This window comes from Macaca mulatta, chromosome 1, assembly GCF_049350105.2.
Source record: "Macaca mulatta isolate MMU2019108-1 chromosome 1, T2T-MMU8v2.0, whole genome shotgun sequence".
In the NCBI taxonomy this organism is placed as follows: domain Eukaryota; kingdom Metazoa; phylum Chordata; class Mammalia; order Primates; family Cercopithecidae; genus Macaca; species Macaca mulatta.
Window position 1 is genome coordinate 225,044,439 of NC_133406.1, and position 27,970 is coordinate 225,072,408.

Below are 27,970 nucleotides of genomic sequence, written 5' to 3' on the forward strand. Positions count from 1 at the left end.
TTACACAAAAATCAACTCAAGATAGATCAAAGGCTGAAATCTAAGACCTGAAACCATAAAAATTCTAGAAGACAACATTGGAAAAACTTTTATGGACATTGGCTTAGGCAAAGACTTTATGACTAAAAACCCAAAAGCAAATGCAACAAACATGAAAATAAATAAATGGGACCTAATTAAACTAAAAAGGTTCTGCACAGCAAAATAAATAATCAGCAGAGTAAACAGACAATCCACAGAGTGGGAGAAAATTTCCACAAACTATGCATCCAACAAAGAACTAATACCCAGAATCTACAAGGAACTCAAACAAATCAGCAAGAAAAAAGCAAATAATCCTATCAAAAAGTCACATGCTAAGGACATGAATAGACAATTCTTTTTTTTTTTTTGAGATGGAGTCTCGCACTGTCGCCCAGGCTAGTGTGCAGTGGTGCAATCTCGGCTCACTGCAACCTCGGGCTCAAGCAATTCTCCCTGCCTCAGCCTCCTGAGTAGCTGGGACTACAGGTGCCCGCCACGATGCTGGCTTTTGTTTTTTTGTATTTTTTAGTAGAGACGGAGTTTCGCCATGTTGACCAGGCTGGTGTCGAACTCCTGACCTCAGGTGATCTGCCCTCCTTGACCTCCCAAAGTGCTGGGATTACAGGCGTGAGCCACTATGCCCTGCCCGATAATTCTTAAAAGAAAATACACAAATGGCCAACAAACATGTGAAAAAATGCTCAATATCACTAATTATCAGGGAAATACAAATCAAAACCATAAAGCGATACCTACTCCTTCATGAATGGCCATAATCAAAAATAAAAAAATAATAGATGCTGACATGGATGTGGTGAAAAGGGAACACTTTTACACTGCTGGTGGGAATGTAAACTAGTACAATCACTATGGAAAACAGTATGGAGATTCCTTAAAGAACTAAAAGTAAATCTGCCATTAGCTCCAGCAATCCCACTAGCGGGTATCTACCCAGAGGAAAATAAGTCATTCTATGAAAAAGACACTTCCACACACATGTTTGTAGCAGCACAGTTCATAATTGCAAAAATATAGAACGAGCTCAAATGCCCATCTGTGCATGAGTGGATAAAGAAAATGTATATATATAACATGGAATAATACTCAGCCATAAAAAGGAATGAAATAATGGCATTTGCAGCAACCTGGATGGAGCTAGAGACCATTATTCAAAATGAAGTAACTCAGGAATGGAAAACCAAATATCGTATGTTCTCACTTTTAAGTGGGAGCTAAGCCATGAGGATGCAAAGGCATAAGAATGATACAATGGACTTTGGGAACTCAGGGGGAAGGGTGGGAGGGGTGAGGGATAAAGGACTACACCTTGGGTACAATGTACACTGTTTGGGTGATGGGTCCCCCAAATTCACAGAAACCACGACTAAAGAACTTATCCACCCAACCAAACACCACCTGTTCCCCAAAAACTACTGAAATAAAAATTAAAAATGTGATTAAAAAGAATGTGTGAAGTTAGCCAGCTGTGGGTGCACATGCCTGTAGTCTCAGCTACTGGGGAGGCTGAAATGGGATGCTTAGACCTAGGGGTTTCAGTCCAGCCTGGGCAGCATAGCGATTCCCCATCTAAAAAGAAAAAAAAAAAAAGAAAAGAAAAGAAAGACGGCCAGGCGTGCTGGCTCATGCCTGTAATCCCAGTACCTTGGGAGGCCGAGGTAGGCAGATCACGAGGTCAGAAGATCGAGACCATCCTGGCTAACACCGTGAAACCCCGTCTCTACTAAAAATACAAAAAATTAGCCGGGCGAGGTGGCGGGCGCCTGTGGTCCCAGCTACTCCGGAGGCTGAGGCAGGAGAATGGCATGAACTTGGGAGGCGGAGCTTGCACACTGCACTCCAGCCTGGGCGACAGAGCGAGACTACGTCTCAAAAAGGAAAAAAAAAAAAAAAAAAAAAGACAAGAAGGGGTCAACTGCTGGGCTTTTTTGTTTCTCTAGCCATTGTGAAGACAGGAGTGAGTTGCCAGATCGGCATATGTTGCAGTCCCACTGAAGGCTAGCGGACATAAATCTCTAGGGAACAGTCTCGCCACTGCCTACTTTCTTCAGCTGTGCTTGGCTGTCTGGGAGCAAACAAAGAGAAAAGGTGCAGTTGGATTCACACAGCGTAGGTATTCTTACCAAATCCATGTGACAAAAAGACAAGGGAGCAAAGAGCTTACAGTAGTGGCAAGAGTGTTGTTAAAATTATAGATTATGGAAAATAATCAGGCCTAGAAGTAAACAAAGAAGAAAGCCCTCAGACTGTGAGAAAGTGGAGAAACCAGTGGCCTAGAGCTACCAAAAAGGTAGAAGAGGGGCCACAGAGGGGCCGTGCAAATCTGCAGACACTTTTGTTTTCAGACACCTTTATTCACGTCCAAGATAATCAGGGAAGGGGATAATGTTCGGCTTAGAAGGTAGAAAAACACAACTGGGATCTGCAGCTTTGAAGCCGCAAGTAGATTCACATCTCCGGTCCACCACTTACAAGAATATGTGGCCCTGGACAATTCATTTACACTTTTTGAGTCTGTTTCCCCTTTTTTAAAATTAGGAGAATAATACTATCTTATAATTGGTGAGAGGATTTAAAGAGATAGTGCATGTAAAGCGCTTAACACAGTGCCTGGCACATAGTAAGAGCTGAACACATGATGTTACTGTTACATTTGGAAGAGAAACCAACGCAGGGGTACAATGAGGACAAGTCTCAGCGCACAAGTACTGTAAGGTGGAACTTTTGGATAGCTAGGCGCATGCGTCTGTCTATGGGCGCTCGCCTAGCGAGGACGCTGCGCATGCGCCGGAAGTTGCAGCCGGGAAGCCTGCGAGGTCGGTTCCGCCCGACTCTAACATGGCGGCGCCCTTTGTCTGCTCTGTAGTGCTGTCCCCGGCCTTCTCGCGGCCGTGATGCACCTCCCTCTGCGGTGGGGTCCGGGACATGGCAGGTGAGGGTCAACAATCGCCCGGGGCCGGGGAAGTCCCGGGAGCCGGGGTGGAGGCGGCAGAGGATGGGGCGCGGTGGGACGCCGGTGACGGTTGTGTGGGGGAGGGGAGGGAAGTGGAATGGGATCCGAACCGGGGCTGAGGGGACACTGCCGGGCGGGAGATTGTGGGGTGGCGGGACGGGGGGGCGTCGCCGGGCGTGCTGGTGGGGAGTGGGCGGCCAGAGCGACCGCCCGGGCGAAGGGGCGCGTGTCACCTCCCGGGCTGGATGACACCCCAGCTGGTAGCATCTCCGCCCCCGCCGCCCGGCTGTCACCGCCCCTTGACCCCGCGCGCTGTAGAGGGTGGGCGTTCTGCGGCCGCGAGGGAGCGCAGTGCCGGGGCAGCTCCCGTCGGGCGGCCGGGGCGGGAGGGAGCGGGGCTGCCCGGGCCTAGGAGGAGCTGACAAGAGAGGAGGCCGACGCTGTCCCTGTATAAAATCATTTCATTCATTCATTCGTCCTACGGACGGTGGTTCAGCACCTGATAGATGCTGAAGCTAGAGCGAGTGATGCGGGCGGGCTGGATCCTGGAGTAGCGGTTAGGAGTGTGAACCGTGGAGCCCAGCAGCGGGGTTTGAATCCCCACTCCCTGCTGTGACCTTAAGCACTTTTGGCTTTTTCTCTCTGCCTGGGTTTACTCAGCCTTTAAGCAGAGATGGTAATAAAATCTGCCTCCTAAGATTGTAATAAAGGGGAAATGAGGTTCCTAGAACACTTATGGGCACAAAGTAAATGCTGTGTGTTTGTTGCTGTTATTAATTGTATCCCCATCGTCACCCAGAGCTCAGAGACCCATGTGGGAGACATACAGGTAAATCAGCAATTCTGATACTGCTGCGAGGGCAGAAAGCCCTCCTTCCTCTGGAGCACAGAGACACATCACTCAGCCAAGGGGGACTCCCGGGAGGCTTCTGTCCGCCAGAAAACTAAGATCTAAGGGAAGCTCAGGGGAGTGAGGCAGAAAAACGAGTATTCTCAGTTGAGGGTGTAGTTTGCGAGAAAACTCATCTTTGCAGAGAGAGAGGCGAGAGAGAGATCAGGCTCAATAAAGAAGCAGACTGGGCCGGGCGCAGTGGCTCACGCTTGTAATCTCAGCACTTTGGGAGACCCAGGCGGGCAGATCACTTGAGGTCAGGAGTTCAAGACCACCCTGGCCAATATGGTGAAACCCCCGTCTCTACTAAAAATACAAAAATTAGCCGGTCGTGCTTGCGAGCGCCTGTAGTCCCAGCTACTGGGGAAGCTGAGGTATGAGAATCGCTTGAACTCGGGAGGCGGAGGTTGCAGTGAGCCCAGATGGCGCCATTGTACTCCAGCCTGGGCAACAGAGCGAGATTCCGTCTCAAAAAAAAAAAAAAAAAAAAAAAGCAGCAGCAGCAAGCCATGGTCTGGTCTTAGGGGACGTTGTAAACCTAGTTAAGGACTTTACATTTTAGGTTAATGGGAAGCCATTTAAGAATCAGATCTGTGGCCAGGTGTGGTGGCTTACTCTGTAATTCTGGCACTTTGGGAGGCCAATGTGGGATGATCGCTTGAGCCCAGGAGTTTGAGACAAGCCTGGGCAACATGGCAAGACCCCATCCTTATTAAAAAAAAAGAAAAAAAAGAAAAAAAAAAAAAAAGCTGGGCATGGTGGAGCACACCTCTGGTGGTCCCAGCTTCTCGGAAAGCTGAGGTGGGAGGATTCTTTTATTTCCAGCCTGAAATAAAAGAATCAGGTTGTTTGTTTGTTTGTTACTTGAGACTAAGACTTGCTCTGTCACCCAGGCTGGAGTGCAGTGGCAGCGTAATCATAGTTCACTGCAGCCTCGACCTGAACTCAAGCAATCCTCCTGCCTCAGCCTCCCAACTAGCTGGGACTACAGGCGTGCACCACAACACCTGGCTAATTTTTTAAATTTTTAGTAGAGATGGGTTCTCACTGTGTTGCCCAGACTGGTCTCGAACTCTTGGCCTCAAATGATCCTCACGCCTCAGCCTCCCAAAGTACCGGGATTATAGGCATGTGCAACCACACCTGGCCACGAATCAGATTTGTGGATTAGGAAGCTCACTCTGGTTAAGTGAAGAATGTATCAAAGGGAGTGGGCCTGTAGGCTAATTAAGAGCCTGCTAGAATAATCCAAGTGAGAAATAAAGTTAGAGGCAGAGAGTGAGGAGAGTGAGGAGAGATGGTTTTAGAGATAGAATTGACAACATTTGGTGATTAGTTTGATGAGAGTTAGGGGCAGGAAGGAGTCAGGATCACTCCAGTTTTTGACTGATGGGTGTTGGATGCTGCTCCGTGTGATAGGGAGCAGTACGGGGAGCAGATTTGGGGGAGGGCAGATATGTTTAGTTTTGAACATGTTGGAGTTGAATGCCTGTAAAGCATTCAAGTGCACCTGTTCAGCGGTGATCTAACAGTTGTCACCATCAAAGGTCACTGAAGTCATGGGAGGGGATGAGCTCGCCTAGGGTAGAGTATGCAATGAGAAACAAAGTGTCCAGGATATCCCAGAGCAGTGTCAATGCTGCAATAATGCTTGGGTACAAACCTCATCGTTTTTTGCTTCTCAACATTGTGTCCTGTCTCTCACTGAGCAGCAGATCTTGAGAGCAGGGCCTGAGGCTGAGTCTGTACATCTTTGTGTCCCAGTGTCAGCATGTTGTCTGGCACAGACCAGGCTATTTATTCAGCACTTCCTTGGGCCAGGCTCTGTGCTCAGCACTCTGTATTTGTCTATGTTTGATGGATGCATGAAAGGGCAGCTCTGAGGGAGCAGGTACCCTTTAGGTTCTCATCAGATTTTCCACTTGTATGTCATTGATTCAGGTAATGAGCCGGATGAGGGGAGCCAAGCTGGAGTTTACACAGGCAAACTGTCAGAAAAGAGTAGCCTGGGCTATCTGGAAATCTGAGGTATGTCTATAATACTCAAGGATGAAACAAATCAGATCAGTTTGTCCTTCTTCTCTAGGTTCAACATGATTCAAATGATTCTTTCCTGATAGCCTTTTCTTTAAAATTATACAGTAATGACAAAATTCCAGTTACAGTTTGGTTGGGAAATTGTTGATATTACTATTATTGTTTTACATACAGAGAGGCCAGAGTGGATGATCAGCGGGCAATGCTCACATCTTTAGTTAGGTGAAATCTACAGTGGCGGAAACAGAAGTTTATTCCTTGCTCCTTAACATTCTGGAAGTATGCAGTCCAGAGCTGGTAGAGCAGCTTGCTGTGTTCTGTGAGATCATCTGGGAGCAGGATTCCTTTGATAATGTGACTTTTCTTACTCAAACTTAGGCTTCCATCTCATGGTCCAAGCTGGCTGCTGTAACTCCTGCCATCATGTATGATCTCCTTAGGGCAAAAAGGGAAACAGAGCAGCGAGCACACACTCATTCCTTTTAAGGTTCTAATGTTTAAGGAGGCATTTTTGTACAACATGGTTCCCAGACATAAGCCAGTTCCTGCATCTGGTGCACAGCTAAAGAACAGATTGTGACTGTTTCAGTGCTGGAGAAAAAGCTGGCTGAGAGAACCTTCTGTGTCTTCAGTCTGTCTGGATTACTGTCTTGGGGTGTGATCCCCGCCTGAGGGGAGGTGCACTGAGTCCCCAAGGCAGGCTACTCTGGCTTTGGGTAGGTTTACAGGGCTTGGGCCCGGGGAGGCCAGGCTTGTTTATCCCATTCATTGTTTCTGTGCCCAACATGTGTCAGGCATTGTGCTGGGTGCTAGGCATGCTGGCATGAGTAAGACTGAATCCCTGGAGCAGGTGCTCCCAGCCACGTGTATCCTCACAATGCAATGCAGGAAATGCTTTGGAGGGCTGGTAGAGGGTGTTGCCCACAGAGGGAGGTTGCACTGGCACTAGAAGGCTTTCCTTGGGGGAGTGAAGATGTTGTGAACGGCACATTTTGGACTGATCACTGTAAAATTCCCCTTGGACAGATAGAGGCAGCTAGGACTCTGGAGTCAGGTGTGAATCTGCCCTCCCGTTGAGTGGCTCTGTGTCATGACAGTCAGTTCCTTCTGAAACTGTGCCCCAAAGAGTTAAAAAAAAAAAAAAAAAAACCTAATGACTACTAATTTTCCTAATCACAAGATTGTCTTCTGACACATCAGACAGCAAGCCTTTTTACTCGGTTTCATCGCTGAGCCTCAGTTTCCTCATCTGTAAAATAGGGATGACAACATCTACCTCACAGAATTGTTTGGAGAATTACGTGAGGTCAGGCAGGTAATTCACAGGGTTTGCTGCATAGTGCAGCGCTCCCCAACCTTTTCGTTTTTTTTTTTTTTTTCTGTTGGCAAAATATATATTTTATATATATAGTATATATATAGAGAGAGAGATATATATGTGTGTGTATATATATAGAGAGAGAGACAGACAGAAGGTTTCCCCCACCCACCCACCTACCCAAAACATGTGTCTTAGTGTTTGATTTTTTTTTTTCATACACAGAGAATAGAGAATTTCAGAATTTGTACATATATTTTAGCAAACAAATTTTGATCTATTGGCTTCTTGGTGCAGTAATGGTGCCAAAGGTTCATACTATTACAAGGAAGTTGTGAACACTGATTTCTCAGGAGGTGAGGCCAGCCCCACATGAACTTCTCTTGCATCCCTCTGGTCCACATGATACATAACTACTTCGACTTCTTTTTGTTCCTCTCATGAATCATTAGACATTAAAAATGGAACAACAGAGTCACAAAGGGCCACATGCTTTTCAGTAGAAAGCATTCTCCTTCTCTAGGTTGCTATCACAGTGCAGACTTGACTGCCTGAATATGCTCAGGAGATTTAGTGAGTATTGTCTGTATTTGGTTATGGAAAAGGCTCTCCTGGCTGAGCGCGGTGTCTCACGCCTGTAATCCCAGCACTTTGGGAGACCAAGGCGGGTGGATCACGAGGTCAGGAGATCGAGACCATCCTGACTAACATGGTGAAACCCCATCTCCACTAAAAATACAAAAAACAGGCGCCTGTAATCCCAGCTACTCGGGAGGCTGAGGCAGGAGAATCACTTGAACCTGCGAAGTGGAGGTTGCAGTGAGCCAAGATCGTGCCACTGCGCTTCAGTCTGGGCGACAGAGCGAGACTCCGTCTCAAAAAAAAAAAAATTAGCTGGGTGTGGTGGCGGGTGCCTGTAGTCCCAGCTACTTGGAAGGCTGAGGCAGGAGAATCGCTTGAACCCAGGAGGCGGAGGTTGCAGTGAGCTGAGATCACACCACTGCACTCTAGCCTGGGCGATAGATTGAGAGTCTATCTCAAAAAAAGAAAAATAAATAAATAAAAAGGCTCTTCTTTTTTTTTTCTTTCTTTTTTTAAGTCCATAGTGAGAGCAAATCAAAGCATTGTTTTTTCTTCTGAGCATCAGTTGGGTTGGAAAGAAAATTGATAAAGAAAGAAAATTGATAAGACAGAAAGTACATAGGATAACCCAATTACCGTGCTGTTGGGTAATTTATAAGATTGACCTCCAACTTCACTGATGTAAAATCCTATTGGAAATATGAGGGCAGCCATACAGAAAAGCATCATTCCAGTGAATGCTATCCGTTGAACATATATTGTAGCTTCTCTTCCCCAGGGGGAAGCCACCAGCAAACTGCATGTGACAGTCAAATGATTCCCATGAGAAAAAACAGCATGGTGACCCACTCCAGGGGAAGCCGGGGAGGGGTGCACATCCCCTCTCATCCATGGATGGTTTGACACTGTCCCACGAGGCCCACAGTGAGTGCTCCCACAGACTCCCTGGTGTTGAGCCAGTCTGGGTTGGTGATGCTGGTGATGGCGAAGATATTGGTAGCCAAAAAGAGACATCCTGAGATAACGGTCAATTTATCATCTCCCCGCCCTGCTCCACCTACTCTCCAAGCCCCGGGCAGGCAGTGGCCTCACACCTCCCACCCCATGGGCAGCCTCTGGGACCCGGAGTCCCCACGCTGCTGCCTCATGCCCCTCGACCCCCATGCACCCGGGACTGCCAGCTGTGGCACGGCCCGTAACCTCCAACGTTTTTGGCACCAGGGACCGGTTTTGTAGGGGACAGTTTTTGCATGGACAGGGGGCTGAGGGGTAGGGGTGGGAGGTGGTTTCAGGTTGACTTAAATACATTACATTTACTATGCACTTTATTTCTATTATTATTACATTATAATATATAATGAAATAATTGTACAATTCACCATCATGTAGAATCAGTGGGAGCCCTGAGCTGCTTTTCCTGCAGCTAGACAATCCCATCTGGGGTTGATGGAAGACAGTGACAGATCATCAGGCATTAGATTCTCTTGAGAAGCACACAACCTAGACCCTTCACATGTGCAGTTCACAATAGGGGTTGAGCTCCTGTGAGTATCTAATGCTGCTGCCAATCTGATAGGAAGCGGAGCTCAGGCGGTAATGGCGAGCGATGGGGAGCGGCTGTAAATACAGATGAAGCTTCGCTCACCTGCCTGCTCACTCGCCCGCCGCTCACCTGCCATGCAGCCCACTTCCTAACAGGCCACGGACCAGTAGTGGTCTATGGCCCACGGGTTGGGGACCCCTGGTATAGTGGACATTTATGAAATGTGACTTACCTCCTGCTGCAAGGTACAGGCTGGTCGGAAGCTGGAGACCAGTCAGGATTAAAGTGGAGGAAGGCCCAAACCTGTGGGGAAGCCAGGTTGCCATCCTGCTTTGTGGCAGGGGCTATCCAGGTTGTGCATGGAGGGTCGAGGACTGCTCTGTGCTCCCCCCTGTTTTCCGGGAGCGTTCCCCCAAGCTTTCTAATTAAAGTAATCAAACCTTGGATACTCAGAGACCATATTCTGAGAGATCTGGTAAGGAGTGTTTTGAGGATTCTCTCTACCTGTTAATTCCTTCAAGTTCAGATGCTTCTGGGAAGCCGTTTCTGAGCCATTCCCACTTCCTCCAACCCGAGTGAGTTTGGAGCCCCTCCCCTGCGATTTCTTAGCATCCTGTTTTTAATCTCTGTTGACACATTTTCACCTTAATTATGATCCTAGGTTTCCTTGCCTGTCTTTCCATGAGACTGCCAACATCTTGGATGCAGGGACAGGGTCTTATTTATCCTGGTACTGCCTCTGTGTAGCTTGTTTCCTGGCACACAGCTGGTGCTCAGCAAATGCTGGATGAGTGGGTGATCAGTCTTGATTGGCTGAGGGGGAAATGGCATTTGGGGCTGGAGAAAACTCCATGTGATTGAGGGCTGGCATGCTGCTTGTTTATTGGGCATTTGGCTGTCATGTGGGAAATAGACATGGTGAACTCTGACCTTAACTGTGAGAGTTTTGGTCAGAAGACGGTTTCTCTGTCTTTTTGTCTTGTTCTAGTATAGCAGGGTTTCTCAACCTTGACACTTCTGACATTTGGGGCCAGATAAGTCTTTGTTGTGGGGAGTGGGTTCCTGTAGCATCTCTGGCCTCCACCCATAGATGCCAGTAGTAACTCTTCTCCAGTGGTGACACCCCAGAATGTCTCCTGATATTGCCTGGCACAAAATCACCCCCAGTTAAGAAACCCCTGCAGTATAGGGTAGCAGTTAGGAACATAAACTCCTAAGCCAGGCATATCTGGGCTCATGTTTGCTTCTTATAATTACTAGCTGTATGCCCTTGGGCAAAGTACTTGACCTTTCTAACCCTCAGTTTCCTCAGTTGTAAAATGGGGATGATAGTTACCTTGAATATAACTTTATTGGGTGGAATTATTACTAAGGTCATGCATGTAAAGTGCTTAGTGGAGTCCCTGGCTCCATAATTACTGTTATTTGATAGAAGAAGATTCTTGAGGGTCAAAGCAGAAAATGTGCAGAGTTTAGGAAGAAAACAACATTTGGTATGGGAATGCATGCACAAGGGAAAAAAATCAGAAGGTTCTCAAGGGTGTACCTGTGGAAAGTAAGTTACCGCCCTCTCCTCCCAGGAAACTTTTTTTTTTTTTTTTGTAGAGATAGAATCTCACTGTGTTACCCAGGCTGGTCCCAAACTCCTGGGCGCAAGCAATGCTCCTGCCTCAGCCTTCCAAAGGGTGGTATTATAGACTTGAACCACGAAACCCAGCCTCATATAACTTTTTTTTTTTTAAGTTAGGACCTTGCTCTGTGGCCAAGGCTAGAGAGCAGTGGAGCTGTCATAGCTCACGGCAGCCTCGACCTCCCTGGCTCAAGCGATCTTCCTGACTCAGCCCCCAAGTAGCTGGGACTACTAGCACACACCACCACACCTAGCTGATTTTTCTGTTTTTTGTAGAGATAGGGTTTCATCATGTTGCCCAGGCTTGTCTTGAACTCCTGGGTTCAAGTAATCCACCTACCCATGCCATCCCAAAGGACTGGGATTACAGGTGCGAGCAGGGGTGGTGTCCTGCGGGGTGACTCATTGTTGGGTTTGACATTTGACATCACAGTAGGGAGGGACCTCAGCTTTAATGAAAACAAAAAACTCCAAATACATTTTGTGTACAAAACATATTGTCCTGGAGATCATAATCTACTTCTTTTGCTGGCTGCGGTTTTTTTTTAATTTTTTAATTAATTTTTTATTTTTTATTTTTGGGACAGGGTCTTACTCTGTCGCCCAGGTTGGAGTGCAGTGCTGGGATTGTAGCTCACTGCAGCCTCAACCTCCAGGGCTCAAGTGATCCTCCCACCTCAGCCTCCCATGGCCACAATTTTTAACTGGTTGAAATAATAGAGGTCAGAGAGTAAGTACTGTGGCTCAGAGTGATTGAGCTTTGCTGCAAGCGTGTGTGTGGAATGCCAGCACAGGGACTCCTTATGGACATCAATAGCTTGACAGTCCCTGGGTGATTAAGGTTGACCTCAGTAACGCAGTCAGCACAAATACGTGTAGAAAACTGGGGCTTAGGCTCTTGGATTCAAACATGCTTGTTATGAATTGAAGAGAGAGATGGTTCTTAGGGCTGGGCTTCAAAGGAAGGAAGCAAAGGGCATGGTTAGAATTGAGAGTTGTTCACTCATATCTAAACAGCAGTGTGGACAGAGGCTCAGAGGTGGGAATTCCCGCTGCGAGTGGAGAGCAGGCCAGAAAGCAGGCTTGGTGGGTTCATTGTAACATCAAAAATCTACTCAGCTTCTGGTCTTGAAAGGTCTGGCAGTAAAATCTGTTCTCCCCCCCCCAGCCGCACCACTTCCTATACTGGAACTTATTAACCTAAGCAGTCACTTTCCTGTCCTGAATGGCAGGCTCCACTTGAATTTCGCCAACCTGCCCCATGGGAAGCTGTCTCACCAGAGCTCAGAGAGCAAAGCTCTTCTCATTTCTGTAGTCTCAGGGCCATGTGGGCCCCTCAGGGATTTTCCCCAGTTACTGTGACTCAGTCAGCAGCCCAAACTAATGCTTGGCAACATTGTTTAAAGTAAGAAAGAAGTTGTTTAACTTTGTAAATCATTTTTGTTAAATGTTGACTCCATACAAAAGAACGTGTTCAGTGTAAAGAATAAGGATACAAGAAACATCTTCCATGTATCCATTACCCAGTTTTCAAAAAGAACTTACTGTTACCTTTGGAGTTCCCTGTGTCCCTTCCCTGATCTCACCCGGCCCAAGTCATCCCTGAGTTTTGCTTTCATCACTCTTACTTTTCTTTATAGTCTTACCATGTGTTTGTGTTGCTAAACAATGTACCGTTTAATTTTGCAGGTTTTTGAACTTAATATAATCATATTGTTTTCTTCAGTGCCTTGACATTAATCCAGGTTGCATAGAGTGGTATTTCATTTTCACAGATGAATAATGTTCCATTGTATGAGAATTTATTTATCCTTTCTATTGTTGGGGGACATTTGGGTTGTGTCCAGTATTTTGCTGAGACAAACAGCGCCACTGTTCACATTCCCGGGACATGTATGCACAGCCTCTCCAGGGGCTGCAGCTGGGAGTGGAGTTGAGTCACGGGGTATGTGCGTCTTCAACTTAACCAAATAATGCCAAGTTGTTTCCAAAACGGTTTCCCCAGTTTACCCTTCAACGATTCCATTTGCCTCATATCCTCTCAACAATGGTATTTTCAGACTTCAACATTTTTACTTATCTGGTGGGCGTACAATGACATCTCATGTGGTTTTGATTTGCATTTTCCTGGTTCTGAGTTGGGCATCTTTTCATTGCTTACTGATCGTTCAGATTTCACCTTCTCGGAAACATTGTCTTGCTCATTTTTCTATTGGGTGGTTTGTAGACATTTTGTTAGTTTTTTGTTTTTTATTTCTTATTTTGGATACTAATTCTTTGTCAGTTATATGTGTTATAACTACCCACTTCCAGTTTGTGGCTTGTCTTTTCACTGTAGGATTTTATTTTCTGTTTTTGATGAACAGAATTTTTTTCTTTTTTTTTTTTTTTTTTTTGAGACAGAGTCTCACTCTGTTGCCCAGGCTGGAGTGCAGTGGCGCGATCTCGGCTTACTGCAAGTTCCACCTCCCAGGTTCAAGCGATTCTCCTGCCTCAGCTTCCTGAGTAGCTGGGATTATAGATGCGTGCCACCACGCCTAGCTAATTTTTTTTTTATTTTTAGTAGACAGGGTTTCAGCATCTTGGCCAGGCTGGTCTTGAACTCCTGACCTCATGATCCACCCGTCTCAACCTCCCAAAGTGCTGGGATTACAGGCGTGAGCCACCATGCCCGGCCTGTTCTCTGTCTCTTTAAATACCACACTGACTTGTAAAATACATCATTTTAGAAAACTGGTGACCTGGTGTCTAGTAAATCCTTGGCCCATTGCTCTTCCATTTTCATTTTATTTTTTTCTGAGACAGAGTCTTGCTCTATCACCCAGGCTGTAGTGCAGTGGTACGATCTTGGCTCACTACAGCCTTGACCTCCCAGGCTTAAGCTATCCTTCCACCTCAGCCTCCCAAGTAGCTGAGACTAGAAGCATGTGCCACCACGCTCAGCTATTTTTGTCTTTTTTGTAGAGACAGGGTTTCACCATGTTGCCCAAGCCAGTCTTGAATTCCTGGGCTCAAGCAGTCCTCCCGCCTCAGCCTCCCAAAATGTTGGATTACAGGCATGAGCCATCTTGCCTGGCCCCATTGTCATGTTAGATTATGCTTGTCAAATGCCATAACAATTGTTGGTATGTTTTATTAGAATTGCATTGAGTTTATAATATTTAAAATTGGGTAGAGTTGACATTTTTGTGATGTTGAGTCATCTGATCCATAAATGTGGTATAGCTTTCAATTTATATAACTTATCAAAGTCTAAATTTAGTCAGTGTCTTTATACCTTACTCTCAAACAGTGAGGATCTGTGAACACTTTAATTCCTGTCACTTCCTCTTCCACTTTTATTCGGTAGGTGTATATTTTAGTTCTTTTTAAACATTTTTTTTTCTCTCTCTCTCTCTAGAGACAGGGTCTCACTGTGTTGTCCAGGCTGCAGTGCAGTGGCACAATCACAGCTTACTGCAGCCTTGACCTTCTAGGCTTATGCAATCCTCCTGCCTCAGCTTCTCGAGTAGCTGGGACCACAGGCACTCGCCACCACACCCTGCTAATTTTCACTTTTTTTGTTTTTTTGGTAAATACAGGGTCTCTTTTGGTAAAGACATGCTGGTCTTGAACTCCTGGACTCAAGCAAACCTCCTGCCTTGGCCTCCCAAAGTGCTAGGATTAGAGGTGTGAGCCACTGTGCCAGTCCTTTTACAACTTTTATGAGCATCATTATTCAGCATTTGTTTAGGTTTGCTCACTTATATTTACTATTTTCATTGTTCTTCCTTCCTTCTTGCATTTAATACTTTCTTTCTGGGATCACTTGCAGCTGTCTGAAATATGTGTTTTATAAGGCGTAAATGTGGGCTGTAGTCCTTTTGGGGGACTGCGAATCATTATACATTCTCAGGGAAGATTTTTCCCTCCCCCGTTGGGCACCAAGATTTGATATAGGCCGTTTCCATATTGTCTTCTTTCCACCAAGGTCCCGTGGGACCTCCCCCTGGGGATGGGGTGGAGGGTGGGGCTCGATCTTGCCCAGTTCTGCAAATGTCTTTCCTTGAAACCTGGTCTCAGAGTTCCACTTGCTCTCTGGACTTCAGCCCTTGTTTAGATATGTTTTGACCTCTCCGTATTACTTACTGACCTGTCAGTTCTTTGATATATTTTAATTTATTTTTAATTCCTCTTACTGTCATTCCCAATCTTTGATGCATTTTAAAAGATGTCTTATACTTTTTATTCAGCATTTGTGGCTGTTGGCAGTGGGAGAATTGGCCAGGGTACCTTTGCCAGAAATGGAGTTGTTTCATAGGTTTAATTTTGCATTTCATCTGGCAGCAGCAAACTCTGAATATATTACTGCTTAGTAATGTTCACTTCTGGATTGTGTGAGCTTTTTAAAATTAATTAATTTATATATTTTTTAGAAATGGGTTCTCACTATCTTGCCCAGGGTAGTCTCAAATTCTGGGGCTCAAGCAATCTGTCTGCCTTGGCCTCCCAAAGTGTTGGGAGTACAAGTGTGAGCCACTGTGCCCAGCCTTGGATTTTTTTTATTTTTTTAAAATTTTTTTTAGAAACAGGGTCTCACTATGTTGCTCAGACTGGAGTGCAGTGGTTATTCATCGGTGCAGTCAAAGCTCACTACAGCCTTGAACTCCCGGCCACAAGTGATCCTCCTGCTTCAGCCTTTCGAGTGGCTGGGACTACAGGCATGTGGCACCATAGCCAACTACTTCTGGGTTTTATACGATGTTTTGTTTTGTTTTGTTTTGTTTTTTTGAGACGCAGTCTCGCTCTGTCGCCCAGGCTGGAGTGCAGTGGCCGGATCTCGGCTCACTGCAAGCTCCGCCTCCTGGGTTCACGCTATTCTCCTGCCTCAGCCTCCCGAGTAGCTGGGACTACAGACACCTGCCACCTCGCCTGGCTAGTTTTTTGTATTTTTTAGTAGAGACGGGGTTTCACCGGGTTAGCCAGGATGGTCTCGATCTCCTGACCTCGTGATCCGCCCGTCTCAGCCTCCCAAAGTGCTGGGATTACAGGCTTGAGCCACCGCGCCCGGCCAATACGATGTTTTATAGCACTCATTAGTATAAGGAAGAGAGATTGTTATGTGCCTGTGATGACAGAGAATGTGTCCGTTTGGTACAGGCTCAGAATCTGATGAACCTGCTATTCTGTGTTTGTCCACAGAAGTTTTGTCCTTTTCTGTAGTGGAAAGGGCACAGTTTTTAGAGTATGATGGACTTGGCCTTGAATGTGGGCAGGGCAGTGCAACCTAGGTCAGCAACAAGCTCTTAAACTGTGATTTGCTCATCTGCTCAATGCGGGTGGCTGTGTTAGTCCCTCCTCCCAGGATCACTGTGAGTACTGGTGAGGCGCATGGAAGTGTGAAACACTGTGGGTGGGGCACCACAGCAGCTCTGGCCCTTACTCCCTTCATGGCTGCTGTGGGTTAGGGTCTGTTTGCACCGGAAACAACCATCCCGTGAGTTTCTCTTGCCAGTAACCTCCCCTGGAGTCTCAGCAGATGGAGCTGTTATTAGCGAGGCTGAGTTTCCTCTCTGCACACAGGGCACAGTTCCACCCGCAGTCTCTTACCAGGACTCACAATTTTTATTTCATTTTATTTTATTTTTTATTTTATTCAAGATAAGCTCTCGCACTGTCACCCAAGCTGGAGTGGCAGTGCCACAATCTCAGCTTACTGCAGCCTCAACCTCCCAGGCTCAAGTGATCCTTCCACCTCAGCCTCCCAAGTAGCTGGGACCATAGACACGTGCCACCATGCCCGGCTAAATTATTTTGGATTTTTTGTAGAGATGGGATCTCACCATGTTGCCCAGGCTGGTCTTCAACTCCTGAGCTCAGGCAATCCTCCTGCCTCCGTCTCCCAAAGTGCTGAGATTAGAGTCATGAGCCACCTCTCCCGGTTTACTGATAAAGCATATATATTAATATCATAAAATATACTTCTCCACTGGGACCCCACCCCCTGTCATCACTAGCTGTGCCTCCCTCTCCATCCCATTCCGCCCACCTCCCTGGTCTTATTAGGACCAGGAGCCAGGCCACACTTGGGGGTGGTCTCCAAGTTTCTCTCAGAAGTTTGCACTTCAAAGCGGCTGGTGGGAAACCAGCCAGGGTTGCAAGCCTTCCGTTTCAAGGCTTGGCCTGGGAGCAGCTTTGCTGATTCATCGCAGCCGCAGGCGGTAGGGATTTCAGGGGCTGGAGGTCAGCCGCGCTGTTTGTTGAAGGGGAGCCCTGTGCCCCTGAGTCTCTCCTAATCCTCACTGGGCAGCTTCTGGAAACTCTGCTGTAGGACAGCACTTCTGCATCCGGATCGAGAAGCCCAGCAGTTTTGAAACATCACTGGAAACTGAGACGTTGAGTCTTGACCACTGATTATCGAGTCCCAACTTAAGGCTTCGGGATCCCCAAAATATTCCTCTAAAATATTCTCTTACTCATTGAGTTTTTTCCCAGTGAAGTTTTATAGAATCTTAGCTTAATCCTATTTGGAATAGGAAATATAAAATCTGATGTTGGCTTCTGCCATATGTATTTCATAGTTGGTGTTCATGTCCTATACAGTTCATGTTCATAGTTGGAAAAAGATAATACTGTAGGGAAAGTTTTTAAGTGGAAAAAATCTGCTAACTGCTAGGTAAATGCCTCATTTTAATTGTCACACTGCATCTGTTATACTTCGAATGCATGGCAGTCTCATTAATGATATCATTCATTCATTTATGCAGCGTTTCGTAAATCTTTTTTCTTTTTTCGAGATGGGGGGTCTCACTCTGTTGCCCAGGCTGGAGTGCAGTGGTGCAATCACTGCTCACTGCAGCCTCAACCTTGTGGGCTTAGGTGATCCTCCCGCCTCAGCCTCCCGAGTAGCTGGGACCACAGGCACCACCAGCACACCTGGCTAATTTTTGTATTTTTTTGTGGAGATGGGGTCTCGCTTTGTTGCCCAGGCTGAAGCATGTATTACATCTTATCACTACAAGGGACCTTGGCAGTTACCTAATCCTAGTGAGGATACAAACCCAGGAAAAGTCAGTCACACTTGAAGAGCCTGTACTACATGGAAGTCCAGCTATATCCATTTCCAGTTCATACTTAACCTGCTTTTTTCTTTTGGCTTGAATTCTTGATCTTAAAGAGTATCATGGGCCATCTAGCCCTTCCCTTGTGATTGTCATGTTCTTCTGCCTCAGTGAAAGCCTCTTTGTTTCTGCAGTCCTGTGTCCTTTGTAGAAAGAAGGTGGCGGTTACCATCAAGCATGAAGCATTTATGCCTTTTATTCTGATTCCTGTCAAGTGGAGTAAGCATTGCAGTGTGTGCGGCCTTTTCCTTTTTTCGGGTTGAAGCTTCATGGGTGCCTGGATTACTGATGAGATTTTTACATCCGTGTTTGGAAGACAGGACAAGGATGACAGCATTGGGCTGTGTTTTTTCTATATATTTTTTTTCTTTTTTAAAAAATTAAAAACAATTTCAAGCCAAATGTTTTCTATAATTTATCAGCCTTGCTGGCATGGGTTTATGTGTAATGATAGAATGATGGTGGCCAGCAGTAGCTTTATGAAGAAGAAACTTTTGCCATCATCTCTGTTTTACAGAAGAGGAATTAAGGTACAGAGATTCAAGTACTCCTGCCTGAGGCACTTAACTAGCTTTGGCTGGATTCCGGGGTAGGAGTGTTTTAACTGGGTCCTGGGAGTAGCACGCCCCCCACAGTTGCATGCTGAACTGTGTGTGGGTGTGTCCCAGGGAGAAGGACTTCAGTTTCATCGCAGTGTCAGGGGCTTCCTCTGTATTTAAACACGAGAGCACCAGCTGCTGTGCTAGGGGCGTCCCCTCAAGGAATTTTTGCTCATATTGTTTTCCTGAGTAATACATTGATTCTCTGTGCACATTACCACAATTTTCCATTTCCCTCATGAGAAATGTTTTCCTTTGAGAAGTTTTCAGTCACCAGGTCTTGTAGAAAATGTCTTAAAGATTTTATGGTAGATAGAAATAAAGGACTTAGGTCTCTGACTTTGCAGCCTTTTATTTTCTTTCTTTCCTGTCTTTTTTATTTTTACTTTTTGACAGAGTTTTGCTCTGTTGCCTATGCTGGAGTGCAGTGGTATGATCATAGCTCGCTGTACCCTCAAAACTCCTGGGCTTAGGTGATCTGCCCACCTCAGCCTCCCAGATAGCTGGAACCTCCCTCCTTCCCTCCCCCCCTCTCCTCCCTCCTTCCCTCCATCTCCTCTCTCCTTCCCTCCATCTCCTCTCTCCTTCCCTCCATCTCCTCTCTCCTTCCCTCCATCTCCTCTCTCCTTCCCTCCATCTCCTCTCTCCTTCCCTCCATCTCCTCTCTCCTTCCCTCCATCTCCTCTCTCCTTCCCTCCATCTCCTCTCTCCTTCCCTCCATCTCCTCTCTCCTTCCCTCCATCTCCTCTCTCCCTCTCCTCCCTCCTTCCCTTCCCTCTTCCTTCCTTCTTTCCCTCCTCCCCTCCTCTTTTTCTCTCCATTCTTCTTCAGCTTTCTCAGTTTTAATTTTTTAATAGATAGTGTTTACAAGTGGTGAACAATACAGAAAGGATACATAGTGAAAAGTTCAGCTCCTTCCCCACTTCCCCTGCTCCCCTGAGGGGCTTCTCATTACCAGTTTCATGTATACCCTACAGAAATGTGGCTGTTGTCTTTTAAAAATAAGTAAGATGTATACATTCTTAGCCTGGGCTTATAGTTTTGGACAAATGGCATGGCCCACCTTCCACTGGGAAGGGTCAGATACTAAATTTTAAGAGACTTTGAGCTATTCCAAGAAGAGGTGCTTAAAACTTTTAGAGGATTTAACAGTATTTAGTGGGAGGGTCATTTGTGCAGGCTGCCAGAATCATGTAAGAGTGTGTGGGATTCTTGGCACCAGCTAAACCCTTCTAGGGCCACCTGGGGGTGATATCATCCCATTTTTCCCATCCCAAGGATCCAGCCCAGTGAGACTTCATCTCCCCCTTTCAAGTTGCAGTGTGGCTCCTGACTGCCAAAGTTGTCACTGAGTCCTGGTGTGGTGGTCCCAGCCCAAGTGCCTAGTCCCGGGCTGGCCCTCCAGCTGTGTTTCCCATCACTTTGTCCCCTCCTTCCTCTTGTGTGCTGGGGCATGATCCCCCTTCTCCCCCTGGCCCCTCAGCTATCATTGCTTATGCTGTCCCCTGCCCAAACGTCTTTCTTGCCTTTGTCTGTCTTTAGGTGTGGTCACATCCTCCCAGGCTGGCACTCAGCAGCACCCATTCAGCACTCATCACACTGTCCTTCTTCCCCAGTGAAGGTCGAGGGGCTGGGGCTCAGAGCCAGCCTTATCCCAGGGCCCCTGGCACTTCGCAGTGGACTTTGAAGTAAACGTCTACTCCACCATCCCCTCAGCCCACCAGTTATGGAGATTGGACCCCCGAATCCTTCTATATTGAACTTGAGTTCCCAGGCCTTCTGCCCTAAGCTGCACCATAACAAAGGCCTGATGGTGGAAGCCTGCAGCCAGAGAGAAGCAACACCTGTGCACTTTTTTTGTCGTACTGGACCAGGCTGCGGCTCTGTTGGCTTCCGTCAGCTGCCCTCCCAAGGCTTTGGCCAGCTGCTGTCCTCTTTGGCAGGAGCCCTGTGCTGCCCTGGTACGGAGAGGCCACTTGGGATCATCTGGTTTGTTTTTGTTTTATTAGTTCATCATTTCCCTTTTGTTTTAACTGTGTATCAGTCACAGAGCTGTGTTAGAGAAGTAATATCTAATTCCACTTTTGCCAATATTTGGGCAACACTTCCTATCTGCTTGTTGTCTCATTGAATGCTCGTATTTATGGTGGTTTTCCTGTTTTACAGGTGAGCAGTTTAAAACTCAGAGATGCTTGCCTGAGGTCACTGTGTTAAGTTTGGAGCTGGGATTCTGAGTCCATTGGTTTCTTCTCTTGTTTATCCAATACCTGCTTCTATGGATATCTTGTTCCACCTTATGGCTTTAATTACCGTCTCTACAAGACATCTCAGCTGTAATTGGCCAGAACAGAACTCCGATTCCCCCCATGGAGTCTCCTCCTGCCACTCCTCCTCCTGTCTGGAAGCGGCACTGCCACTGGGCCAGTGTCTCTGGGCACAGATCTTAGTATCATCCTTGACTCCTTTCCTTCCGTCACAACACACATCTGCTTGATCAGCTCTGCCAAAACATATTCCTAATCTAACCGCTTCTCGCCTGTTTCCTACCTCCTTGGTGAGGCCACTGCTATCTCTTCTCTACTGTAGTAGCCTAACTGGGGCCCCCACTAAGCCTTCTGGCCGTCTGTCTGTGCACTGCAGTCAGAGGGGCCTTTTAGGAACCTCACTCTTCTGCTCTTTTCTGTCACTCTTCGTCACTCCCAAGGCATCCCAGTGCACTTAGAAGAAATCCAGAGTCCGCTGTGTCCCTGTGAGCCTGGGCGAGCTCAGCCCCCGCTGCTCTCATTCTTGTGCACATACACCGGCCAGACACACCGGCCCCTGTGCCACACACCTCCTCCTCTCCAGACACACCAGCCCCTGTGCCACACACCTCCTCCTCTCCAGACACACCAGCCCCTGTGCCACACACCTCCTCCTCTCCAGACACACCGGCCCCTGTGCCACACACCTCCTCCTCTCCAGACACACCGGCCCCTGTGCCACACACCTCCTCCTCTCCAGACACACCAGCCCCTGTGCCACACACCTCCTCCTCTCCAGACACACCGGCCCCTGTGCCACACACCTCCTCCTCTCCAGACACACCAGCCCCTGTGCCACACACCTCCTCCTCTCCAGACACACCGGCCCCTGTGCCACACACCTCCTCCTCTCCAGACACACCAGCCCCTGTGCCACACACCTCCTCCTCTCCAGACACACCGGCCCCTGTGCCACACACCTCCTCCTCTCCAGACACACCAGCCCCTGTGCCACACACCTCCTCCTCTCCAGACACACCGGCCCCTGTGCCAAGGTCATGCCCGCCTCAGGGATTTTGCATCTGCTCTTCCTCATGTCTGTGATGGTCCCTGGCATACGTGGCCTGGCTCACTCTTACACCTCATTCAGGTCTTTGCTTAAATGCCACCTCCTCTGAGGTCCCCCTTGCCTCCTTTCTTTTTCTTTCTTCTTTTTTTTTTTGAGAAGGAGTCTCTCACTGTCACGCAGGCTGGAGTACAGTGGTGCGATCTCAGCTCACTGCAACCTCAGCCTCCCAGGTTCAAGCAATTCTCCTGCCTCAGCCTCTTGAGTAGCTGGGATCACAGGCACCCACCACCATGCCCAGCTAATTTTTTGTATTTTTAGTAGAGATGGGGTTTCACTACGTTGGCTAGGCTGGTCTTGAACTCCTGACCTCATGATCCACCCGCCTCAGCCTCCCAAAGTGCTGGGATTACAGGCGTGAGCCACTGCACCCGGCCGCCTCCTTTCTTAAATAGTAAACAGCCCCTGCCTCTCGATCTGCTCAGCTTGCTTTAGTTTCTCCACAGCACTTGGTAGCTGCCATTGTTTATTATACCCATTTATTACCTGTCTTCCCCACTCAGTTCGAAGCTCTAACACAGTACCTAGGACAAACACAAGGTAGACTCATTAGACGTTTGTGAAATTCATTAGTCTTCTCCCTATATGTATCTGTTTCCTAATTTATAGGCTGAACACCCCTAAAGGGCAATCAATAATTATGAGCCAATGAGCAGCTGTATCACCCACTGATTTTCTCTATATTGGGGAAATTTCTTTTTTTTTTTTTTTTTTTTTTTTTTGAGACGGAGTCTCGCTCTGTCGCCCAGGCTGGAGTGCAGTGGCGCTATCTCGGCTCACTGCAAGCTCCGCCTCCCGGGTTTACGCCATTCTCCTGCCTCAGCCTCCCGAGTAGCTGGGACTACAGGCGCCCGCCACCTCGCCCGGCTAATTTTTTTGTATTTTTAGTAGAGACGGGGTTTCATTGTGTTAGCCAGGATGGTCTCGATCTCCTGACCTCGTGATCCGCCCGTCTCGGCCTCCCAAAGTGCTGAGATTACAGGCTTGAGCCACCGCGCCCGGCCTGGGGAAATTTCTTATCCATGTACATAGAATTGTTGCTCAAATGCCTTTGTGATTGATAGAATGGGCATTCACTTTTTCATAGTGGCTTCTGTCTTATTTTCTCAGTTAACAAGTTGTACCAGAAGTACAGCTGTCATTTCGTAAGGGTCTAGGAAATACTTTGACATTGAGTTAGTCATTCTCAAAAAGGCCAGGGATCTCTGCTCTCAACAGGCCTATTCCCCATTTGATCTGTAACCACTTGAGAGCAGGGTTCTGGGTAACGTGCTATAAACAGCTGTAAGGAAGAAATAAGGAGCCCCACCTTGCAGTGAGTTTATTAAACTAGTAGGAGAGAGGGGGTGACACATTGTATCATTTAAGGCAGTGTCAGTGCCCTTGCTTGACACTCGAAGTGTTTGTGGCTAATGGGTGTGTGTGCCTTGGGGAATGATCAGGTACTGCCCAAGTCCTACATGTCGTGATTTTGTCTTTTTGGCAGGAAGGCCCCTTAATTTACCCAGTGTTGAGCTTTACAAGTCCCTGGAGCGCATACCAGCGTAGTGGATTCTAAGCTGGCCTGGGCTGCTGGAATCCTGGACAGCTCTTTTTCAGGGCCCTCCAGCCTTCCCTTTCATGCATAGTCCTAGAGCACTGGGGTCCATCAGGGATCAGGCAGGGGGTGTCTGCCCCCTCAAAAGTGTGGCTAAACTTTTGTTGTTGATGTTGATAGGGTCTCCCTCTGTCACCTAGGCTGGAGTGCCGTGGTGCAGTCATAGCTCACGTCCAGCTAATATTTTAATTTTTATTTTGTAGAGATGGGGTCTCACTATGTTGCCCAGGCTGGTCTCAAGTTTCTGGCCTCAAGTGATCCTCCAGCCTCGGCCTCCCCAAGTACTAGAATTACAGGTGTGAGCCATTGCACCTGGCCTAAATCTGAAAGGTAGCAGTAGTTGTATAGTTTGAAAAGCAAAGTCAGCATTGTAATTTCATTTTATATTTACACATTTTTAAGATTTAAAAAAATCTGTTTTGTTTTTTTTTAATCATACATACAAACTTCTGAAAATCCTACTGAACCTTGGCTGTTGGGAGTGTGTAGAGATAGCAGTGATTCTTAAGCTCGGAATGGGCACTCTCCAGCAGAAATATCAGAATTGGGTTGTCGAGAGGGGCCAAGATTTGTATGTTTATCTAAAGGAGAAAGTGATTTTAGAAGTTTGAGAAATCCAATCTTAATACAAGAAGAGTGTTTGCTGGGTGAGGAGGAAAGTGCCAGCAGGGTTGGTTTTGTTCATCTTTGCTTTTCTGCCATCCCTTGCACTCAAAGGAATGTGTTGTCAAACTGGGGTGGTTGGTGGGGTTGGGCAGGTAGGTTTCATGCTCACAAGCCTGGCCTGGTATGAACTTCCATTTTCTTGGAAGTTTTCATTTGTTTGTTTGTTTGTTTGTTTGTTTGTTTGTTTTTGGAGACAGAGTCTCACTCTGTCACCCAGGCTGGAGTGCAGTGGTGCGATCTTGGCTCACTGTTACCTCCGCTTCCCGGGTTCAAGTGATTCTCCTGCCTCAGCCTTTTGAGTAGCTGGGACTATAGACGCTCATCACCACACCTGGCTAATTTTTGTATTTGTAGTAGAAATGGGGTTTTACCATGTTGGCCAGGCTGGCCTCAAACTCCTGACCTCAAGTGATCCACCAGCCTTGGCCTCCCAAAGTGCTGGGATTATAGGCGTGAGCCACCGCACCTGGCCAGAAGTTTTTTATTTGTTTCTTTGAGACAGGGTCTTGCTCCATCGCCCAGGCTGGAGTGCAGTGGCACAATCACAGCTCACTGCAGCCTCGACCTCCTAGGCTTAATCTATCCTGTCTCAGCCTCCTGAGTAGCTGGTACCACAGGTGTGTGCCACCACACTCAGGTAGTTTTTAAATTTCTTTTGTAGAGACAGGGTAGTACCATGTTGCCTAGGCTGCTCTCAAACCTCCCACAGTCCTCCTGCCTTGGCCTCCTAAAGTGCTGGGATTACAGGTGTGGGCCATTGTACCTGGCTCCTTTGGAAGTTTATGTTGATCCACCTGTATTTCTAGAAAATCAAGAATGCTGAGCAACTGGAAGCCAAATGGTGATCCTTCTCACGTGCCCGTAGGTTCCTCAAGCACCTGGACACGAGATGGCTCATGACAAGGCTCATAGCTGGGTGCAGCTTATTCTGGGAGCCGGAGACTGTTGTTTGTGAAGATCAGTGTCTCCCTGTGGTAGGCCAGTTGCTTCCTGGCTTAATGGCTTCCCTCTGCAGCAGTGTGGAAACCCTGCAGGTAGTTTAGTGCACACTAATAACCTGGGTAACATTTCATGTTTGACAGGTGTCCATTTGACTCTGAGATGGAGCTGTGCTCTCTGGGGCCACTTAGCGCTCTGGGCCTGCACTCCAGCCTTCGCCTGGGAGCACCCTTGGGGTTTAACAGAACAGTTGTTCAATATAAAGTGCCTCCTGGCAGAGACAATAGCTCTAGATATCTCTCCACTCAGTGCCCCTCCCGTCACTTCCTCCCTCTCTTCATGCTAATTGTGCTCTGGGATTTTTCCAGATTGCATTTAGGAGTAATGGGTTATGATTACAACCTCTTAACAAGGTCAAGTCACCACATAGTTTTCAAACACACCCAGTATGCCCAGCGTAAAGGGGTATATAGAAACCATCTGATAAAGTCTTTGGCCTAAAAAAACAGAACTATCATGTGCATCTGTGCTTCCTGGTCACAGTAGTTTGCTGCATGCTCACGATGTGCCGGGCACTGTACCGGGCCTTGACATATGTTACTTAATTTAATCCTGTCACAAAGGAAGTCATACCATTAGCCCCGTTGGCCATTGGAGAAGCTTTGCTGGAGATCACCTGCGAGTGGCTGGTGGAACCCGGATACAGATCCTGCTTGGCCTGTCCCAGGAGGCTCTGCTGCTTCCACGGGGCTCAGCTGCCACTGGAATCCCTGCGTCGTGGAGGCAGCAATGTGGAACTTGGCACCAGAGTGGATTTCATGGCCCAAACAGACCTTTCTTACCCAGCAGCCTGTGGTGCTTTGGAACTGCAAGCCAGATGCGATGGGTTGTGCTTTCTGGGGCCAGCCCTTCTGAATCCCGCCCACAGGAGCCTTGGTGGCTCTCTTAGCTCCTCTGACCCTCACTGCCATGCTGGGCCTCAAGGCAGCCCTGGTGAGCATGGCCGGGAGTGTGGTTGGGAGCACCCCAGCCTTGGCCTGCACACTCCGTGCCATGACTGGATCAAATCTGGCAACTGAATCTCACTTTTTCTTATTAAAATTTTTGAAAAATGACTGGGTGCAGTGGCTCACACCTGTAATCCCAGCACTTTAGAAGGCCAAGGTAGGCAGATTGCTTGAGCTCAGGAGTTTGAGACCAGCCTGGGCAACATGGTAAAATCCTGCCTCTACAAAAAAGTAATGATTTTTTTAAAAAAATTGAAATAGTTTTCATGTAAATGTACATGAAATATACACGTTTAGTTTAAGTAATAAATCCAGGGGCCTCCAAGTAAAGAAAGAAAAACTTCCAGGATCTCAGAAGTCCTCTGCTTACCCTCCCCCGCCCAGGGAGCACCGGCATCCTGAACCTGTGGCTTAATCACTTCCTTTTCTGTAGAGTTTTACCGTCTGTCTCCTATCTCTTGCTGCACAGCACACCACCCCAAAACCCAGTGGCATAAGTCATCAGTGAGTCAGTATTTCTTACAGTTTTATGGATGAACGGGCAGTCGCTTGCTCCGAGGTGCTGGTTGAGGCCGTGCGTGCAGCAGCGAGCAGCTGGGCTGGGAGGTCCAGGAAAGTGTGTCCCTCGCCACAGAGCGTTGGTGCTGTCAGAGGCCTCTCTGCTTTTCTCCGCGTGCCCTCTCCCCAGAGCCCCTCCATGTGTTTCCCACTCACACGGGAGCCTGGACTTTCCTCCAGCTCGGTGACTGGGTTCCCAGGAGCCAGAGCAGGATCTTCCAGGCTTCTTTAGCTTTAGGTCTGGAATTGGCACAGTCCCTGCATCCTGATGGTCAGAGTCGTCATTGGACCATCCAGATTCCAATGGAAGGGAAAGAGACACCGTCTCTCCATGGGAGGCTTGGTGGCCCTGGCAGGGGAAGAATTGCTGGCCATCCTGAGAGGGGCCCTACATGGTCCACGTCTGTTCCGCCGTGTCAGTTCCGCTGCGTCCGTTCCGCTGTGTCAGTGTGCTTGTCCGGACTCACACTGCAGGTGTCCTCAGTGCCTCACTTTTTTGTTCCTCAGTGAATTCCTTGTGAGGGAACCCAGGGCTCTGTGTCCAGCTAAGCTTTTGGTCATCAGGACAGCATCCCAGCTCTGACACCCGAGGTCAGGGAGAAAAACTGAGTGACTGGAGGTGTTCGGAAAAGGTGCCCGATTGCAGCCAAGACGTTGTGAGGGGGTGGTCAGGTCAGTCTGCATCTAAAGTGAGGACTCTGGGCTGCTGGGCTCTGTGGTCTTGTTCTGTTGGCGTTTTCCGTGGGTCTAAGGTTTTCGGATCTTCCTTAGAAGTCGCTTTAACTAGTGCCCGTATTTATCGCCCATCACGCAAGATGAAGTAGAGACCACAGACCTTGACACTTGTGCTTGAGCGATGGTCACCGTATTCCAAGGGTAGGGTGGGGGCAGGCTGCCTGGTGGGAACAGTATTTCTTCACCGTCTGTGCCCGCACAGGTGATGGGGAGCAGCTGGCTGTTGATCTGATTACTGTGGTTAACGTCTCCTCAGACAGCACCTCCTAGCATGTACTTAGGAGGCGATATGCTCCTAGGACCTGCACGCCCCTTCACTCCCAGACCCTTTTCCTGTGTCCATCCAAGCTTGGCCATCCTGCTGGGTTCCTGTGGCTGAGGAACAGATAAGAGAGGAACTAGG

At 47.7% G+C, this 27,970-nt stretch overlaps 1 protein-coding gene and 1 long non-coding RNA gene across 9 annotated transcripts in view; one reads left to right on the top strand and one right to left on the bottom strand.

Annotated features, from left to right (window-relative positions):
• The first annotated feature begins 2,855 nt into the window (after positions 1-2,855).
• The window catches only part of ZBTB17 (zinc finger and BTB domain containing 17), a 34,900-nt gene continuing 9,785 nt past the window's right edge, over positions 2,856-27,970 (top strand). For 4 of the 8 annotated variants that reach the window (XM_077938723.1, XM_077938783.1, XM_015115808.3 and 1 more), the window contains exon 1: positions 2,856-2,974. Coding sequence is in view for 2 of the 8 variants with exons in the window: in XM_015115808.3 (XP_014971294.1) it covers positions 2,968-2,974 (7 nt within the window). In the remaining 6 variants the exon portion in view is untranslated. 8 annotated transcript variants of the gene reach the window in all.
• LOC144336055 (uncharacterized) lies at positions 24,025-27,942 on the bottom strand. The gene is made up of 2 exons (XR_013407467.1): positions 26,798-27,942; positions 24,025-26,037 (listed from the first exon to the last, which is right to left on the bottom strand). It is a non-coding gene; the product is annotated as an uncharacterized LOC144336055 (long non-coding RNA).